At 36.2% G+C, this 20,827-nt stretch overlaps 1 protein-coding gene across 5 annotated transcripts in view; it reads right to left on the reverse strand.

Moving 5' to 3' along the window:
* The window catches only part of smtnb (smoothelin b), an 86,771-nt gene that overhangs the window by 46,396 nt on the left and 19,548 nt on the right, over positions 1-20,827 (reverse strand). For 3 of the 5 annotated variants that reach the window (XM_077206785.1, XM_077206783.1, XM_077206784.1), the window contains exons 4-9: positions 18,040-18,118; positions 17,876-17,952; positions 9,833-9,902; positions 5,511-5,965; positions 3,747-3,801; positions 1,755-2,267 (exon numbers count right to left, since the gene is read on the reverse strand). In XM_077206785.1, coding sequence (XP_077062900.1) covers positions 1,755-2,267; positions 3,747-3,801; positions 5,511-5,965; positions 9,833-9,902; positions 17,876-17,952; positions 18,040-18,118 — 1,249 coding nt within the window. Of the gene's footprint in view, positions 1-1,754; positions 2,268-3,746; positions 3,802-5,510; positions 5,966-9,832; positions 9,903-13,600; positions 13,768-17,875; positions 17,953-18,039; positions 18,119-20,827 lie in introns of those variants that run through there. The other 2 variants (XM_077206787.1, XM_077206786.1) reach the window with 1 other exon arrangement.

The raw sequence follows: 20,827 nt of genomic DNA on the forward strand, positions 1-20,827 counted from the left end.
AACACACTCGGTATCTTTTGCACACTGTTGCTCGCGCGCTGACACACTCGGTCTCTCTCGCGCGCAAACACACTCGGTCTCTCTCGCGCGCAGACACACTCGGTATCTTTTGCACACTGTCGCTCGCGCGCAGACACACTCGGTCTCTCTCACGCGCTGACAAACTCGGTCTCTCTCGCGCGCAGACACACTCGGTATCTTTCGCACACTGTCGCTCGCGCGCTGACACACCCGGTCTCTCTCGCGCGCAGCGTCCAGTCCGGCGCCTCATAGCTCTGCTCCGCGCTGAACACATTTTTTTATACTCAAACATCTCCGCGACTTATTGATAGTCGCGCGACACAACGAATCGATAGTGAAATTCGTTGCCAACTATTTTAATAATCGATTTAATCGATTCGTCGTTGCAGCCCTAATCTGAATTGCTCAATTTCAAACGATACCCAACCATATTTACTAGGGATGACAATTTTCACAAATTCCCATGATCCATCGTCGTTTAAATTAACAATCAATTAATCGTTAGCCTTAATACTGCAATATGCGTCTGGTGCAGTGGCATATGGCCAACAGCATGATAGGGTCTGCAAATGCTGCGCAAAACTACATGTTCCTCACCAAATGAATGACAAATAAAGGGCTAGTAGGATTGTAAAATGTTTCAATGTGATTGATCATTTAATTAAATTAATTATTGAATTATCAAATAACGACTAATACAATGCGTCACCAACGGCGTCTCAGATGCATGCTTGTCGGAATGTGTGACTGTCGTGGACGCGCTCTTCCTGGAACAACGCACTGAAAACAGCAACTAAACCCAATGAATTCACAACGATTTAATAAAATAGTGTTCTCATGTTTTGTAATATGACAGTCCCAATCATCGTTATTATTAGCCGTGCATTGCTGTTTGAGCTGCATGCGCTGAATGAATACCGGTAAACTGGAGCACTTTGATAGCGTGTTATTTAACTCAAAGAAACATATCCTATATGAGATTAATCAGATATATGCAAAATAAACATAATATTACAAATCATATCTGCACAAAATTACGAGAATGCAGAATTTGAGCTAAGAATGTTGTGAACGCGCTCTTCCTGGAGCAACACGACACGGCAACTAAACCAAAATAATTCAGTGTTTTATTACAACATTGTTCTCTTTATAATGTTATGCAATATGACAGTCCCAATAGTCATTAGTCATGCACTGCCATTTGAGCTGCGCACGCTGAAGCGGATCACCGTACACTTTACTACATTCATTTTTAACCAAATGCACCCTACATGAGATTAATCAGATATAGATAGGCCTACACAAAATAAACACAATATTACAACTTACATTTGCACAAAACAAAAGGCTGCGAATGCACACGCAAACTTAGTCATTATGTTGTAAAATGGTCCCAAACATAACTCCGGCACGCTCGCTTTACATGTTTCGCGGTTAAGCAGCACCTGCTTAATCAATGATCGATAAATTTTATCGATTAAATGTATTAATTGACAATTAATCGATCGTCGATTAATCGTTAACATCCCTTATATTTACCCATTTGGCAAGAGTTTTTTATTTGAACCAAAGTGAGATGTATTAAAATCAATATATTTTATTTTTTTAGTTTATTCAAACCCATCAATTCACCTACTATTGTTTTGGACCCAAAACTCATACTTGTGTACATTCGTGTTTGTTTTACGAATTGCATTTGATCAGTTGTTCAGAGAGTGCCATCATTTGTTTACCTGTTCTCTTTGCAGCTGCAGATGTGTTGATTCGCGGAGTCATGTTTCCAGCTGTAGAGGTCGATGACAAAGAAGAATGTGAAGTTGGGTTTCGTCCATCTTTGATCTCAATGCTGAGGAAGGTCTTCATGTTGGACTCGGGTTCACCCCAGGTATCGTGGGTCCCTGAAGACGCTTCTCCCTCGGGAGTCTGCACTTCTTCTGAACCGCTACACGCACGCCTGACATTTTCAGTGCGACCCTGTGAGCCGCCCACTGTGGCGTGTGATTGGTTGGAGGAAAGCTTGGGCTGGGCTAGCATATTCTCAGTGGCATTCCTCCCTTTCTCCGGGATGGAGGTAGAGCAGGACAGCGTGTCCCGGGATCTCTCTGCAGACACTGTGTTTGTAGAATGAGAAGAACTGTGGCCACTTCTAGGTATATTCGTCACAGGTTCTGCGAACTTGCGCATCCGGTCACGAACAGAGTTTGCACGAATGAAGGGACCCGAGTATGAGACTTTGTTTTCAAAATCTGGAAAGAAATAACAAAAATTAGCTTCCCATGTTATATTAAGATTCTTTAACAACTATGTACTAACAATTAATCATTAGATGCAATGCACTTATTGTGTAAATACATGTTTTTACATTGTACTTTGCATGTAGTTAATTTCTGTTGACCGTTCCCTTACACCTTAACCAACCCATACCACCATATATGTCCCTAACCGTACCCGTATCCCACCTCAATAGCAGTGCAAGTGTTTTGCAGTACAGCATCAACATAAGTACACTGAATCTAAGAACACACCTTAGATTAGGGTCCAATTCTCACTATTAACTGCTTATTATGAGTTAGTACGGTAGTTGTTAAGTTTAGGTATTGGGTAGGATTAAAAGCTATAAAATATAAAATTAAAGCTTTTTAAAGTTTTTAAAATCTGAACATATTATGTTTTGAAGGCAAGAGCTACAACATTTAAGTGGATAACAGATCTCAGATCATTTGAATTTGATGAGAAATGTTAATTATTAAATCTTTGACATTTGATTGTAGACTTTGGCATCTTGGCAAATATGATCAGACCTCCTTGAGAACATGTGACAATATGTTTTTTTTTTTCCCTGGTAGAAGCAAGGAAGTGAGAGAATAAAAGGGCTAGTTTAACCAAAAATTAAAATTCTGTCATCAATTACTCACCGCCCAGCATTGCAAAAGTATAAGCCTTTCGTTCTTCTTCGAAACACAAATAAAGATATTTTTAATGTAACCAGCAAGATGTCTGTCCCTCTACTCAAAGTCCATGCAATTAAAACTCGAGGTTTCAAAAAGTTCAAAAAGAAATGTATATATGCGTGTATGTATATATATATAGAGCGGTTTAATTGAAGTCTTCAGAAGAGACATAACCGCTTAATACGATGAACAGATTTCATTTAGGCTTTTTGTGATATAAACACTGATTAACGCACTCAAATATGCCTAACTATCCTTGACAGAATTTTCATTTTAGGTTAACCATCCCTTTAATCAGAAGCCTTCACTTTAATTAATTTCATTGTGCCAAGAAAAAACAATTGTGATTCTAAGGTTATTAATTCCATCTCATTTGGGATTTTTCATCCCAACGGGTCATGCAGGATGTTTTGGTTTCAGAAGGGGGGGCGGGGGGACAGGAAAGACTGATTGAAGCGTTACACCAGACCGGGCCCCTAAGACTGTGAATGTGGTAATGGCCGTATTAGGTCATAAGGAAGAGTAAAGATCTTGGGATACGGCCCACTGACTGTGAGAGGATGACATCTCAATACTTTAAACAAAAGCAGAAGGACATCAACATGCTACCGGATAACTATACTGCCAGGTATACAATATATGCAAGTTGGATTTGAATAGAGAAAGTGTAATTACAAATAATAAAGTAATTATGAACTTATTTTAGGACACAGGCTAAATCTATTACTAGGTAAGCTGTAGTTTATTTTTATGATTGCATGCAGAACTGCTCACCTGTATCCTTGCCGTTAGAAAGAGAAGTCAAGAGATCGGCTCTACCTGATGTAACCTGAGGAAAATTCATTCAAAATCAACTTTTCGTAGCGTTACACGAAACATGGCATAATAAAAATTAAAAAATAAATAAATAAATAAGCAGTAAAACTGTTTTCAACATTGATTAAAATTCAGAAATGTATCAAGCAGCAAATCTCAAAAAGCATTATGTGATGCTGAAGACTCGAGTAATAATGCTGAAAATTCAGCTTTGTATCACAGGAATAAATTACATTTTACGAAATGTTCAAAAAGAAAACATTGATTTAAAATTTTAATAATTTTTCACAATATTACTGTTTTGCTGTATTTTTAATAAAATAAATGCAGCCTTGAGCGAAAGAGACTTCTTTCATAAACAATTATTAAAAATTGTACCGACCAAATTTTTGAACAGTAGTGCATTTACTGTATACTATATTATAAGATTTGTAACAGTATGTTGTAGCACATTGCTACAGTATATGGCTGCTCAAGTGGTTATAAGCATATTACTCCGTAGAATCTATAATCTGGTCTCAGATGTGGCTCATATCAATGCAAGTATGAGAGATTTTTTAGCTTGTTTTATTATCAGCCAGGCCAGAATTGTAATAGCACAACACACTCTTTAAAAAAGCAACAGAATATGAGGTATTGTGTCTGTTGCACATAAATGCTAAAAATCCAGTAACCCTAAAATTCTCTCTCAATCACATCTAAATGTGATGACACGGTTATAAGGAAGGTCTGAGCAATTGGTGGATGGATTATAATGTAAAAAATGATTTGCATGTATAACTAATTGTCATAACTTAAGTTATTAATGAAACCGATTACTGGGGTTTGTTTTATAGGAAAACACTATTTTAGTTTTTCCTACTTCAAAATTTCATGTTAAATCCAATGAGTTACTTGCCATTTATTTGTACTTTTTGTAAAAACATAAAACTGTTAAAACCAATTTTCGGTTACACTTTATTTTAATGTGTCCGCGTTACATTGTAATGAATCATTTAAAGTTCCTCCTGTGGTGAAAATCAAGCTTTTAATGTTGTTTATATGTCTATGTGGTGTTTTTAATATGCTTTAAGACAAACCATGTGTAAATTCATAAGTCGACAGCATTGCTGAGTATTTTCTGCTTAAAACTGCAGTGAACCAAAGACAGTCTCAAAAACACAGTTTGAAATCGCTGGTGTTTCTGACGTCACAAACGACCTTGTAACCAATCAGATGGACGTGTGTTCGTCAACGAGTGGATCTCTGAGCTGAGTGAGTGAGTGGAGGCGGGGCTCATTTGCATATTCATAGAACCATGCATACTAAATGAGGTGCAGAGTTACATTCAAGATAAATTTAAAGCATGACTTTTTTTTCCTAGGGAAAAAAACTTTTAAATATGTCATTTTGGTGATCAAAGATGAGTTTTAAGGGATACAATAGGGGGACTTTAAATATGGACTATAAATACAGAGTGATAATAATTAACTACATGTACTTACTATAGGGTAAGGATTTGGTTCAGGTTTAGTTGCATGTAATTATGCATCATTTATAGTTATTACTATAGTAACAACATATAACATGTGTAACAAGGACACTAAAATAAAGTGTTACCCAATTTCTTTTCAACGTACAGAAGGTAAAACAGAACAATCTCAAACAGAGACAAATAGTACCTCCTGGTGGAACTAACAGGGCTAACAGAGTTCCCATCAGACACCTTTCACTTCTACTCACCTTCTGTGGAGCGAGGTCTTCAGGTCTTTTACTGCTCTTGTTCAGAGTGAATTCTTGTGAACTTCTTGTGCTCTGACAGTGAGTCGTCTCCACGCCATTGTCAAGTTTCTTCAGCTCTCGGTCCATCTGAGAAACCTCTGAATTCACGCCGGACAAAGATGCACTCGCTCTCACTTCTTCGCCATCGGGTCCTGACCGTGATCTTTGGTTCCTCAGATTATCTTCAGCAGGATACAGGGATTCATGACTGCGATCCGAAGCGCTGGAATTCAGTCTGGTTCTCTGATGAGAGCTGTGGCTGTCATTTGACTCTCCGGAGTCGCAACGCTCCCGGTATGAAGGAATGACTTCTGATGAGGGCGAGCCATGTTCACATTGAATCCGATGGGTCAGAGGGCAAGAGACTTTCTCTCTGACCAAAGGATCTAGTACTAAAACCATGTCGGGGTTCGCGCCTACAGCAGAAGAGACAGATGCATAACTTTAAGTACACTATTACAGGATCTTTCAGGTTAGAATAAGGGTGTTTTCACAATTTAGTCTTCTTTAAAATACCAACCTCAGAGCAGTTTAAGTGGACTAAAAAGAGAAAGTCATGTACACTTTGTAAACATTGTCCACCTATGTCATGCGTGACCTGTCAAGGTAATTACGTAATGCATGAAGTCGCAGAACTAGTGCAAGACGAGTATTCGTGGTTAAAAAGTATATACTTTTTCTTTCTTTTTTTAAAGAAAATGAGCGATGTTTGGCTAGATAAGACTCTTATTCTTCGTCTGGGATCGTGTCGAGACTTTGAAGCTGCACTAAAACTCACAATTGGACCTTCAAACCGTTGGACCCCATTGAAGTCACTATATGGAGAAAAATCTTGAAATGTTTTCGGCAAAAAACGTAATTTCTTTTCGACTGAAGAAAGAAAGACATGAACATCTTGGATGACGTGGGGGTGAGTAAATTATCAGGAAATTTTTAGTCTGGAGTGAAGATATTCATCAAATTAAAAAGTATCAATATTGCTGCAACTAGCAGCAACATACACTGCAGTTTATAGTGCTGTTGTAATTGGAGGAAAAGATTTGAAGTGCTTAAACTTTTGGATGCAAAATATTTTAGCTTAATTTTAGAATTATTGCACTCCCATTCTAATCGCTCCGCCTATCTGACGCGAATGCTTACAGTTGTATACTTACATCTTGCGTGTATTTATAACATTTACAAGTTGTGCATTGAGAAACACAAGTCTCAAAATGCATTAAACGTATCTTGTTAGTTTTATTAAAAAATACAGGAATGGAATCAGGAATGCAATGATCAGATTGCATTGTAGTCAAGGCATGGCTCAAACTTCACTGAAGACTCATGGGCCATACATGCATACTGAATGTATGAATACATGCATACTGAATTTCTTTCAGGAGACTTGCAAGGTTTACATTAGCATGTATGGTGAAATACTAGTTCACTCCTCTATATTCTCCACATATAAAAGCAAATATATGCAGCCAGGCACAGACAAAACGAACATAACGAAGCCAAAGGAATGCCAGATGGTTATTGTAATGAGCTGTGCATGCTGGGTGGAGATAGGACATTTCCTTTCACATTTCCTGAGTATATGCACACTCAGGGCAAAGGCTGTTTGGGGGAACAAGGACAGAGGTATCCAGACAGAGAATACATGGTGTGCACAGGAAGTGACATTAGCGCCAAACCTAGTATCAGCTAAATATTTGACGTTGCAGCTCAAATTTGAAGATATAACTAAAATGGGCTACTTTATACGATCATAATGGTCTTAAAAGATCCTATATTAAGTGATACAAGGTATTCCTCCTGGTTCTGGAAGCACTGGAAATCAAGTTAGTATGTTCTCAAATAATTTTTGGAGTATGTAAATCTATGTTTGTATGTTATTCTTTTCTTTCTGTTTCTTTTACTTTGTGATATGGACCTAAGGGTCTGGAATAAAGAATTAATAATAATAATATTTAATCATAATATTATAATACCTGACTTTTTTCTTTCTTTAAACCCGTGCAGCGGTTATCGAAAGTTTCAAACTGGAGACACGAGACATTTTTATAGTGTGGCAAAAGCGATGTCAAAATGCTGATCTGACTGATAATACTTGAGAGATTGACATTCACACGCCGGTCACACACTCTAGCTGTAATGAGAGAGAGAGCTAATGCTCTTTTAAGGTAACAGCGTTTCGGAGCAGATCCCTGTAATTTGTAGGAAAGCAGTCTTGCCGACATCCTGATACTTTTCACATCTGGTCAGGAAGTATCGTTCGGTTTCCACCATTCTCAGATCTCTGAAGGAGCAGAGCAACGTCTGGTGCTTTTAAGCTGCTTAGTCTACGTCTTGTGTTATTTTCATCGCTTACAGAGTCAGGATATACTCCTTTAAAGGCCTTTTCAAAAGAATGTTTTCTTATTTGAAAGATTTATGATCGTCATGAATGTCAAATGGTACATTTACTATTCAAAAAATTTGAAATACGAAGTGATAAAGTTTGTAACTTCAACAATATATATATATATATATATATATATATATATATATATATATATATATATATAGCACAAAAACAAATGTTAATCGCATTCAGAAACTCCTTTAAAGGACCCTCTTCACTAAATTAAGAGTAAGTGAATATAAATGACACATCTTAGACGAGTAACTGTGAGGTCTTGAGGCTCGGGTCCAGTCAAGTGCTTAATTTGATTACCATCTTGTCTGCTTTGTTTACCACAAGTGATGTGGCAGGCAATGAAGTGAAGAGATCCAACCACAGACGCATTCTTCAGCTTCAGCACAAAGAACGGCTCTCCACACTCTCAGACAAATGCTAGGCTATAAAATAGTACATGTCAAACCCGACAAAGTCCCTTAATCATCTATTTGGATAAACAGATTTGTTTCAGCTGGTATTACATATGCACTGCATCTTTTGTTGAAAGAATAGCTCACCTAAAAATTAAATGAACTCCATAAATGACACAAAAAGTACTAGTTCATCCGACTCTATATTAGTACATGTATTAGATTAACTATACGTGTATTAAGTCTTTCATCCACGTTTTCATGTAAATTGTATAAACACTCAAACCCAAATAGGATTTGTATGGAATACCATTTCTGCCATATAAGAAAAAATACAAGTTTAAATAAGTCAAAATTATGAAATATTAAGTCGACATTTCATATGTGTGATTTACAGTAGCATATAATTGTTTATCTCAATTGTGATGTCAATCATGATTGTCATAATTTTGACTTACTGACTTTCCCCTTTTGTTTTATTTCATAATTATGGTAGAATGTCACAATTTTGACTTTTCATAATTATGACTCAATTTTAACTTCTCAATTATGACTTAGCGTGTCTTCATTTTGAATTTTTTGACTTTATCTCATAATTTCGACTTTGATTTAGTTTATCACAATTTTGACTTTTTTCTCATACTGACTTCATGATTAAGATTGTCATAAAGTCTGACTTTTGTCTCAATTTCGACTTTTGTTATGAATTGTCTTGTTTATGAGATAAACAGTTATGAAAATCATAATTATGAAAAAAAATCAATTATATCCTTTCCCCAGGAATAAATAATTGCCAGAAAGAAATATGTAACTCATTCCTTTAACATTTAATATTAAGATTATCCCAATTTAACCTACTTTTAGATAAAAGCCTGGAATAGCATAGTATTACCATCTGACACATTACTACACCACCACACAAAACTATTTTCTAAGGGAAATACCAGACAAGAAATTATTTTTGGAGAAAGCAGCAAAAACCAATTAAACAAAGACAGTCTCCCTTTATCGGATTTCTAAATGTCTTCAACTCAAAATGTGTTTAAGTCTCCGACCCAAAACTTCAAAACACTTGCAAGACAAAAGCCCTCAGTCCGTTCCCTGTCCTGTCCAAACCCAAACTTCCTTTGTCTCCATCTGAACAACAAACAGTGGCTTCCCTAAATGTCTAATTCCTGCACTCATTAAGGCCGTCTTTGCTTGGCCCTGCTCTCACCCTGGCCAAAATTACTGGGTTGAGCAGCTGAGTAAGGACCACTAACACCACAAATGTCAGGGTCACAGGAAAGGAGTTTTACTTCAACAGACTGTGTGTCTAAATATAGGGTTGACCTGGTGGGGGGGATGAAAGTATGTTTGGCAGACATAAATGAGCTTTATATCTCTACTGGCGCTGAACGTTTGGAGTGGAACGTTTCTATATACTTCTTTTGCAAGATTAAACTCTTTTGTCAGTTGATTAAGTGATTGTTTTGTGTGATTTAACTTGCCTTCTCTGTGGTTCTCAATTCTCTCTGATTGGCTGATGAGCTCTTCTGCCTTGATGTTATCCTGCCCGCCCTGCAAAATATGAACAAACATATTCATTTTCTTCTGAAGCCCTATTCAATGGCAAAATCATATTCACTAGGAGAGCAAGACAAATGTGGCCAAAACGTAAAAGTTCAATAGAAATTCAACTATCAGAACTGATTTGGGATTGATTTGGGATCTACCAATCAAGACAGAACAACTAATTGGTTAGTAAACAGTAGAGCTACACAGTTTTGAATGTAGATATACATTGGTTTGTTTGTTTGTTTAAAATAGGTCATGATTCTCCGACGATTCTAAATAGACAGATATACAAAACAGACAGTATATTAAAAAAAATACATGTAATTAATTTTTAATTAATAGTTTTTAAAAAAAACTCTTGAATGAATGATTCGCACTCCGAAAAAAAGGTTCAAAAGCTGTCACTGGGATGGTATCCCCTTTAAAAAAGTTCTCATATGTACCATTTAGGTACTAATATGGACACTTTTGGTACCAATATTTACCTTGAAGGTACTAATATGCACTCTTTGGCATAATATGGCATAGCTTTTGAAAGGGTACTGCACCAGTGACCGCTTTTGTACCTTTTCTTCTGAAATTGTTCAATGACTCGCTCATAAAGACTTCACTTGATTCATTACTGGATGACTCAGCGTTTTTGAACGAATCTCTTGAATGAATGATTCAATGACTCTCACTCAGGCGTCTCAGTCTCCACTTTTCTTAAGTAAACTGTACACAGCTTGTAACCGCAATTTTTATTTTAAAGTAGCTTATGAAATGACTCCACTAACAGGAGCTGCTGTTATGTTCTCATACTGCTACTCTCTTCTGAACTCTTCCTTCAGTTCATTAAAGCTCCAGATATCATTAAAAAAAAAGCAAAACATGCCTCAATATAATAAACAGACTTGGCAAAACTGTACCTGGGGAACAGATATAAACAATATAACTAGAGTATTACCAATATCCTAAAAAAAATTAAATGGCAGGATGTGTCATTTATTATTAATACAATAGTTCAATATAAATATTTAGATAGCCTATTATAAATTGATTTAAGTAATACAATAACATGTCACTGAAAGAAATATTAATCATACAAAACTTTATTTAGAGTTTAATTACTAATATCAATCAATTGGGGGCAATTTTTCCTCATATAGGAGGAGGGCTTCAAGGACAATAAATTAAATAAAATTCAAATCAAAATTTAGGGTCAAATCTAAAATCAAATCTTGTATACATCAAAACAAAATCCTTTGGAAATTGCTCTTAATGCCTTAATTTTAAAAATGAGGACAAATCCAACCTTTAAGGCATTAAGATCAATTTCCAAAAGATGATTTTTTTATTCCTCTTTTTATTCAACTTTAGCATGGGTGTGTTCACGCATGCTAGGCACTTTATATAAGAACATAAATAAATACAAATAATTCTCTCAGACACGTGAACCAGACTGAACCTTTAAGTCTTTGAGTTTGTATGCAAGTTGTAAAGGCGGCTGAAGGCTAAGATGTTTATTGTTAGCTTAATGCTGTGGACTTCAAGTCTTTTTGGCTTAACGTGACTGTCTACCTGCTGTAACAGGATTACCAGTTATATGGTACAATAAAGAGCAAACCGCAGTTAATCAGCAGCCCAACACAAACAGAAAAAATCAGGCATTACATGAGGTCATGTGTTTGAGTGTGTTTTTGTTTTAGACCAGCTGAAGTCTTGAGAGAGCGATTTAAACCTAACATATGTAAATGACCATTTTGTCCCACAGTAAAGCTGCGAGATTTTACTTGCAAACAACAGCAAAGCATAATCTTTCTGTCTGTAAAAGACACTGCTTAGCCAGCACTCACATACATATTTCCACACTATAATTACAAGATGCTTGCCATGAAAACACATGAGAAATGGCTTTTTCATGAAGTTCAGATAAAGGTTGTCGTTAAAGAGACATTTCACTCTAAAATAAAGATGATTCTGTGAACTGAAGCGGTCTTAAATTTTAGCCTGTTCCTTACACAAAGTTGTCGCATGGCTTTTAAACACTTTGATTATAGTGCCCGAGTTGCATGAACAACTTTTATTGTACTTTTTTGTCCTTTAGGAGCTTGAAAGCCCCAGTCCCCATTTACTTTTATCCTGGAAGCTTTTTCCATGATAAAAGTAAATGGGGACTGGGACTTTCAAGCTCCTAAAAGGACACAAAAGTACAACAAAAGTTGTTCATGCAATTCTCCCTCCACAGACGGAAGTCAGTCATTTGGTATGTTGTAAGTCACACAAGGGTGAGCAAACTTACGACTGATTTTTATTTTTGAGTGAACACTGATTTCCAGCCTCTATGCATGTGTAGGCCTATGTGGTCGATCCTTTGTGACAGGTTTAATCTAGTAATTTAGTAATGCAGCAGAAGTTTCAGATAAACTGAGACTCACAGGATCTCTGCTTCTTGCATGAAAAACATTTCTCCCCAAATGCCACATAAAGCTTTACATCTTCTAAATTGCTCAATTTTGAGGTAGCTGAGTGCACAAACCTCATAAGATCTAGTGTGTGAGAAGCATTTTCCATGAGCGTCTGGATAAGTCTGGTGAACCACACACACCCTTAACTCATGATGAGTGAAATACAGTAGCAGGGCCCGTCATTTTGGCTCCGACACACACACACACACACACACACACACACACACACGGTAAAATGATGAGATAAAGAGATCCCCACATTCACTGAATATCCAACAAAGACTGGGAGCTTTACTGCCAATCTACAGGTCATTTGCCTTTCTCAAACAATTCGAGGGAAATTTCATTTTGCATTTTTAGATTTATTTCAATATTTTAGTTTCCTACATTTATTATACATATACATATATTATTGGTTCAAATGTTTGGGGTCAATCTTTTGTTTTTTATTCAGCAAGGATGAATTAAGTTGATCAAAATTGACAGTAAAGAATTTCTATTTCAAATTAATGCTGTTCTTTTGAACTTTCTATTCATCCAAGAATGCTGAAAAAATTATCATGGTTTCACAAACATTAAGTAGCACATCTATTTTCAACATTGATCATAATCAGAAATGTTTCTTGAGCATCAAATCATCATATTAGAATGATTTCTGAAGGATCATGTGACACTGAAGACTGGAGTAATGATGCTGAAAATTCAACTTTGATCACATGAATAAATTACATTTTACAATATATTCCCATAAAAAAACAGCTGTTTTACATTGTAATATTTCACAACTTTACTATTTGACTGTGTTTTTGATCAAATAAATGATCCCTTGATTAGAAGAAATCTTACCAACACCGTGTGTGTTTGTGTGTGTGTGTGTGTGTATATATATATATATATATACACTTAAAAACAAAAAAATAATAATAATAATTATATTTTATATATATATATATATATATATATACACACACACACTTAAAAACAAAAAAATAATAATAATAATTATATTATATATATATATATATATATATATATACACACACACACACACACACACACAGACACACACTAAAAATGTAGTTCATAATTAAAATGTTAAGAATACTGTGAATTCATGAATACGGTGAATTAATTAAATGTAAAAATGTATACCATTTAATTCATATTAATAAAACAATGAAGTGGAAACTTATGGCAACAGCACAATATTTATAATAACGCATGATAAAAACTCTTCATGAAAGAGCCATTTACCTTCTTCTGGAGTTCCTGTATGAAGCTCTCAATCCACACGTGTGTGCGGCACATAAAACGCAGCACTCAGTCACTGAGCTCCGGCTACCGTACACACACACACACACACATAATCACACTGGCCACTCCCCCTTCTTCCTGACCACTCCCACTCTCTTCCTCTCCACATCCCACCCATCCTGGTTAACTCGAGTCTCTTGCCTCATTATATTGCAGGTCAGCAGATAAAGCGCAGCCATGGACCCCTCAGATTCAAACTTTGCACCTTCATGTGTCATAAAAATAAATCTAAACTATCAAAATAATCATTTGCATTCAGGGAATCTATTTTTTATTACAACAACTTCATATTCAGAGCTTTATAAACAGTCTATATCTAGTGATAATTTAAAAGTTAATATACTATATGTATATGCTCATATACATACACTTCATATATAATATGAAAATTGAAACTCCAGAGTCAAAATCAGCCTTCACAGCTTCCACACTGGAGTCCCATGATTCCCAAAGCCAATCTTTGTACACAGGAAAAGATGTCAAACTGAGATATAACAAAACGAAGCAAACAAAACATGAAAGCACAAACGCACAGACTCATGTCACAGAAGGAAAACGTTCAAAAGACAAGAATCCTGCTGGTAAACATGAGGGAATCACTCAGACAACACACTGAAAACACATTAATACTCGGGGACTAAAGGAAAACACTGTACACAAAGCAGATGTAAATGTCAAGAACGAACAAGAGGACATTCTTCTATTCAGGACTGTTTCTGAACACATTTTATCTGTCATTTGTGGCACTGTATTGCCACTGTTAAATATGAAAGATATGGCCAATTAAAGTAATTAAATCTGCTTTTTTTACTTTTATCTTTATTCTCTTTCAACTATGAAAATACAAAAAATATTAAACAAAGCTAGTTTTATAATATTATATCAAATCACTATTTCCTAACTTAAAGCTGTTGTTTATCTACAGAAGACTTGGGGCCAATTCACATGTCGCATCTTTTGCCTTCTTAAGTTTGTTATTTTAAATGTAGATGTATACATTAGGGGTGTCACGATTCTCCAAATCCTCGATTCGATTACATTTTCGATTCTAAGGTCACGGTTAGATTCGATTCTCGATTTTTTTTTTAAGCACAGGTTGCTGTTGCTCCTAAAAAGCTGACATCAGTTCATCGCAATCTCACACATCTCTGTTATTATCAGTGAAGCTGACTGCACAATGAATCTTTCATAATATATAGCCTACACTTTGTTTGTTATAATTAGAGGATTTGCCAGCGTACAGAATTCAGCACTGAACAAAAAGTCCGTTTTGAGCGGTGAGGAGAGTCTATCTTAAATGCTTCTGATTGGCCATTGCGTTCAAGAAATCAACACATATGTCTGTTATTGGCTAAATCGCTCAACGATGCAAAAATGTTATAAATAGAAACTCTGGCCTGTAAATCGTTTCTATTTTGTTTTAGTTGTTCTTGTTGCTTTTTTGCAACAGATGAAAAAAAATGTATTAGTTTTTATATGTTTTATTCATAGATATTTCTAGTGTGCGGGAGTACCGCGAATCGTTTTATCCTCCCGCACACACACAGAGTGAGTGCATTACCGCCCGCGCCATCGCACTCGGCCATCAGATCTAGTCCCGCGCCGCACTCTATTGCGTTGGGAGTGCACGTCTATAGATCAAGAGCCCGGCCGGCCCGAGGATAGTGACGGGAAATATCGGCCAAGTTCGGGCTCGGGCATAGAATCCAAGTTAGAGGACTCGCAGCCTTTCAACACGTGTTTTTATTCCCCGCGCCGTGATGAGTCGTTCATGAACGATCCGTTCATTGCCTCTGCCACGCGACAAATGAACAAAAGACTCGGAAGGTCAAGTATTAATGTTCCCTGTAAATTACTTTTGACTGCATTATAATGATTTCTTAATTCAGAATATGATCAAGATTGAGTTGGATGTGTTCGGGGAATTTGCCTGTTAAAAGTATAACATTTAAAGCCGCTGAAATGAGTAGAAAAAAGATTAGTTAATTTTGATGAACGAGATTGAACAATAGAGTCAGTAAAACGATCCGAACTTTCCATCACGGGCGCGACATGGGGGCGGTGCAGTATCGACGATTCCATTTTTTATTTCGATTTTTGAGTTTGTGAATTTATTTCGATCGATTTCGATTTAAAATCGAAATCGTGACACCCTTAGTATACATTCACAATAGAGAGCGACGTTGTCGCAACGGGCTGGCTTTGTGGCGTGCTCATTTAAAAAAATCTCAACTTCGCAAGTGTACAGCAGGTCACGTGACAAGAACCAACCTATCAGCTTCACCCTTTCCGCATCAACATTAAAAGCTCAGCTTAGATGGAGAAACACCTGAACAGGGTGATATTTTTCTAGTAACAGAGCTTTTATCCTTTACTGAAACTTCCTCGTAATGAATACACGACATGTGAACGGCCCTCAAGAACACAGTGCATGGACTACTTCTATGACGATTCTGATATAAACTTTTGTTTTATTTCCCCACAGGATTTAGGGCTGCACAATTAATTGAATAAATAATCAAGACTCTGATAACTGCAGCTGTGAGTGATGAAGTGTTAATGACAACCGGTCCCGATTAGCTAGTTTGACTCATTGTGATGCACAAATGCGTGTTTTATGTTTCACGTCAGTTTATAGTGGCACGTATATCTGCACCTACACTAAAAAATTTTTTTTTAAAGTTTTTAAAGTTTTTGAGTGTCTTTTGTTTTCATTTACAAACTGTAAGAACTGTGAGAACAATAGATGCAAAAATATCAGGGCCTTGTACAACAAGAACATTGGATTAAAGCGTAATTTTGATCCGAGTAAAAATAATCCTGCGAACAGCATATTATTTGCACTGAGAAACACTTTGCGTGTTGCCATTGAACGGAGCATCAGCTGAAAGATGATGGGTGGGACATTTTGCATTAAATTTTTAAATGTTGATGGCAAACTCATTGTTACATAATCCTCTGTGACATGAAAATAATCTGTGCCATATAATCATAGGAGGCTTTTTTCCTCTCCGAAAAGCTGCTTATGCAGATATGATGATACCCAATATGTGAAGATATGATCACACTGGATCTCCTATTGCTAAAACACGTCATATTTCGTTATGACCTGTTATTTTCAGCCAACGTACTAGGCTTTCAGTTGGATGTGGGTGATATTACAATTATAAACTGATACACAGGTAAGGGGGCTGATGTTTACTCAAAAGTCTCGCTGAGATAACGCTTGAGAAAGAGCAATGGAAAGAGAGGAGTAACGCGAGGATAAAGAAATGAAATAAATACGAGAAGAAGGAGTGGAGAGGGACAAGGGTAGATTAAGGTAAAGGAAGCAGCACATTTTTAACATTCTCCACATTTCAGTCGGCGGAGAGATCTGTGTTGTTAACACATTAAAGTCATTGAAGGACAAAGGTGTGTATGTGTGTGTGTCACATGGAAATTTGGCATGAAAAGAAAGTGAAAGCAAAAAAAGAAAGAGGACTGAAGGTTGCTTACATATTCAGTACACCTATTTGCATATTCAGAAAAAATGATGTGTAATGTAATCATGTGTTTTTGCAATAGTGGAATAATGTGTTTTTTGAATGTTCATTATTTTCCCCCATATTCTCCATTGTTGTGGCTCGTCTCTTCACACAATTTTTCACACAAATAATAATAATAATAATAAATAATATACATATTTATTTATTAGGGAAATTATTGTATTTGAATATTCGGGTTCATAATAATCGAATATCCGTTTATTTAAATGTCATTTAACGAGAAATACGTTATTTTTTAAGTTTAAGGTTTTTTTTTCAGTTGTCGTCACCATTTCTGAACAAGCCTACATTAGGCAATATACACAACAAGCTTCCTATATATCTTAAGGTTTTCTTTTAGTTGAAAACATTAAACAATATGTGTAAACAAAAAATATAAAGCACAAAAGCATTTAAGCTCAAGCAGCACGAATGGAAAAAAACGCTAATAAAGCAGACTTCGCAGTTATCGTACAGAACGTAAACGCCCGAGATATATATATAAAATCCTAATCCTGACCCTATTTCCCACTATAAGTGAATTCATGAACTTTTGAAAAAGCCAAAACAATTCCCAGTTGAGCGTCTACAGATTGATCTCTCCTCATTCCACATTAAGCCACAAACCTCAGCCTAGTTATCCCTGAGATTTAATGCTCCTGATATTCACCACGCCACATTTACTCACCTGTAGGTCAAAGCTGCTTTGAGGATTTTGTCGTCGCTCTGTTCTTTGGCCAGCGGTGTGAACCTTCTCTAATGCTCCTATGAATGAGAACGGGGGAATGTAAATACACACACACACACACACAGATAGAGATATTTTTCCAGCCCTTTAAGATGCAATCTCACCTCGTATCTCCTCATCTCTCAGACGGCGAATGGCTGCCCGAATGAGTTTTCTCTCTTCATATTCACTGGTGCTTTGCAACTTGAAACAAAGAAAGAAAGAAAGAAAAATAGAGGGCAAGACACAAAAACGGTAGTTAGATTGACGTGACTGATATTTAGACCCACACAGAATGTGCACCCACAGAATTCCACAGAAAGAAAATCTTGGTATATTTCCACAGAATTCAAACAATTCAATGCAACTGGTCTCATACAGATTCCTCAATATGAGGTTTTTGATGAAGTGTAGTCCTCTCAGCTCTGTTTAACACATTTACCATATTTAAATCATTTCTGCATTTTTTTTTACCACAAAGAAATGTACATGTGCGACTGGCATTAATATTGTGATAAGAAAATACTCCATTATCCCATTTAAATGTCCGGTTTGAGTTTGCCAGTTTTATTAAGGGCTGCCGCCTAATAGTCGACTAGAAGAGGTTTGGTCGATCAACATTTTATTAATCGCAGAAAAAAAAACTCCACATGAAGTGGCGAAGTCACACATCTTTAACGGAAGAAAATCCAAACAATCGCCTATCATTCGTCGACCTCAACTATGACTTATCACCTGAAACATGTAAGTAGTAGCAACTTTACAAGTCCGTTCAATCTAATGCTCACCTAGATACATGTGCGCTATTATTAGGCATATATTCAAGTGTTTGTGTGGAGAGCACGCTTACTGCATGATGACATACAGGCCCCGGTTTGATCACTTGCATTTAAAATACTCCGTCATTTTTGGTCATACAGATAAGAGTAATGCAAACTGTAAAGGGTCTACTTTTATTTCTGTAAACTCACAATAACAACAAAATATTGTGCTTTTGTAAAATAATGAAAACAATCAGGATGCGCTTTCTGCCGTCTTGGGTCTCAGTCACGTCACAAAACGAACCGTAACTCAGTGTATACTTGCCTCAAAGACATGAGAAATATATCTATAGAAAGCTTGAAATGTCGACTTTTAAATAAACCAATTAAATTGGATAATTAAAAATCTCAGATTACGTAATCCGTATGAAACGTGCATATAGGCAGTAAGGTAAAAAAAAGCATCGTGACAGTCGAGCATCTCTGGAGCCAAAAACACAGAAAACATTATCAATAAATTATTAAAATGTTTACAGTCATCTCCTGATTTTCACGACACACTCATCATTAGGTTTGCCGGTGCGCTGTGCCAAACTATGCGTGCATTTGTGCGCTGATAAAGCCATGTAATACATATATATGCTCATTATAATGGTTTATGGCTTATTAATATAAACGCGCGATTAGTCAACTAATCACTTAAATTAACGACTACTAGTCGACTAGAAAAATCTTTAGTCGAGGGCAGCCCTAGTTTTAATAGAGACAGGCGAATCGTTGTTATTTATGAATGAGATTAAGTAGGTGTTTGAATAGAAAGATCACAATCTTTTAACGATTAATAGTGCAGCTCTAATAGAGACTGGATCTCTTGGAGCTTTAATCGAATACCCCTGGAATATACCATTTTACAGGCCAACATCTAATTGGGGCATTACTGAAAGTAAGAGTACATTTACATTTCACTGAAAACACCCCATTATACACAGAACTGTATGCAATTTGCATGTGTTCTTTGACAGCGTTCAGAGATTCACAGCATGAATACTTTAGTCAATTTCTATTCATTGCCTTCATTAGGAAAAATATACCTTTTATAAATAGAACAATAAAACTTTAACCTAACAATGTGGCTTCATTTGGATTAGGCTCATTGCAGCCTTTTGTTTTACACTAACAAAGAACTTTAAAGTTTTAAACTTAAGGCGAGACACGGCAGGCAAAAACATCGGGGTTTTTTCACTGGTCAATTTTGAGATATTTGTCTTCAATAACATGTCTTCTTTCAGACTTGAGGTGAAAAAAATTCAGAAATACACATTTAGGTCTTTATTTTACTACACTTTGTCTGTTTGCGTCTGTAGATTTCGCCTAAATTCAACAAAAGTTGTCGTTCTAAATCATCTGGCGGTCGGCACCCTGTCATCACACACACCGTTAGAAAGCTCTCTCTCTCCTGTACAATGCAGTCGGATCCAAATATGGTCATTTCCTTTTTATCAGCAACCAATCTTGAAAGTAAAAGGGGGGATTTAACTCTAAATGCGCAATCTCATTTTACAATATAAATCTTTAAAGCCCGTTTTCTCAAAATGACTTTTCTCTCATACTCCAAGTCCGAAATCTCCACTTCAGTAGCACCTATATACACCAAACCTTACAGTCTTGTACCTAGTTATATTATGAAGAAATTTGTAGAGGGATTTGTAAATATATTATTCCTAGCCTGATTTATGTAACATTTTATTCCAAAAAACATGGCGAAAATCAATTTAAGGCTATTGACATTATATTCTGATTTACAGGATAACAAAAGTAGATATCCATACATTTTTTTTGTATGGAACAGCTTTATCCAATACTCAGATTTCGTTTTTAAAAGACATGCAAATTAGCGCATATTTAATTATTATTATAACATTAAATTACAGGAAACTTGTAATACATTTTTTTCTCATCTAACAGTAGGTAATCAACTGGGAAAGTTTCATGGTGATATCTGCTAGTTAAAAATCTAACCCTATAGTGTCTCGCCTTAAACTTAAAAGAACATTCCATCCAGGACAAAAACACTTATCAACCATCTCCAGAAAACCCCAGAATGTTGACAGGAACAACACTAGAGAATCATCAACAAACGTTTTATGTCTTT

This window comes from Siphateles boraxobius, unplaced genomic scaffold (genome assembly GCF_051911475.1).
Source record: "Siphateles boraxobius isolate OS27281-9 unplaced genomic scaffold, OSU_SipBor_1 56, whole genome shotgun sequence".
Lineage (NCBI taxonomy): Eukaryota > Metazoa > Chordata > Actinopteri > Cypriniformes > Leuciscidae > Siphateles > Siphateles boraxobius.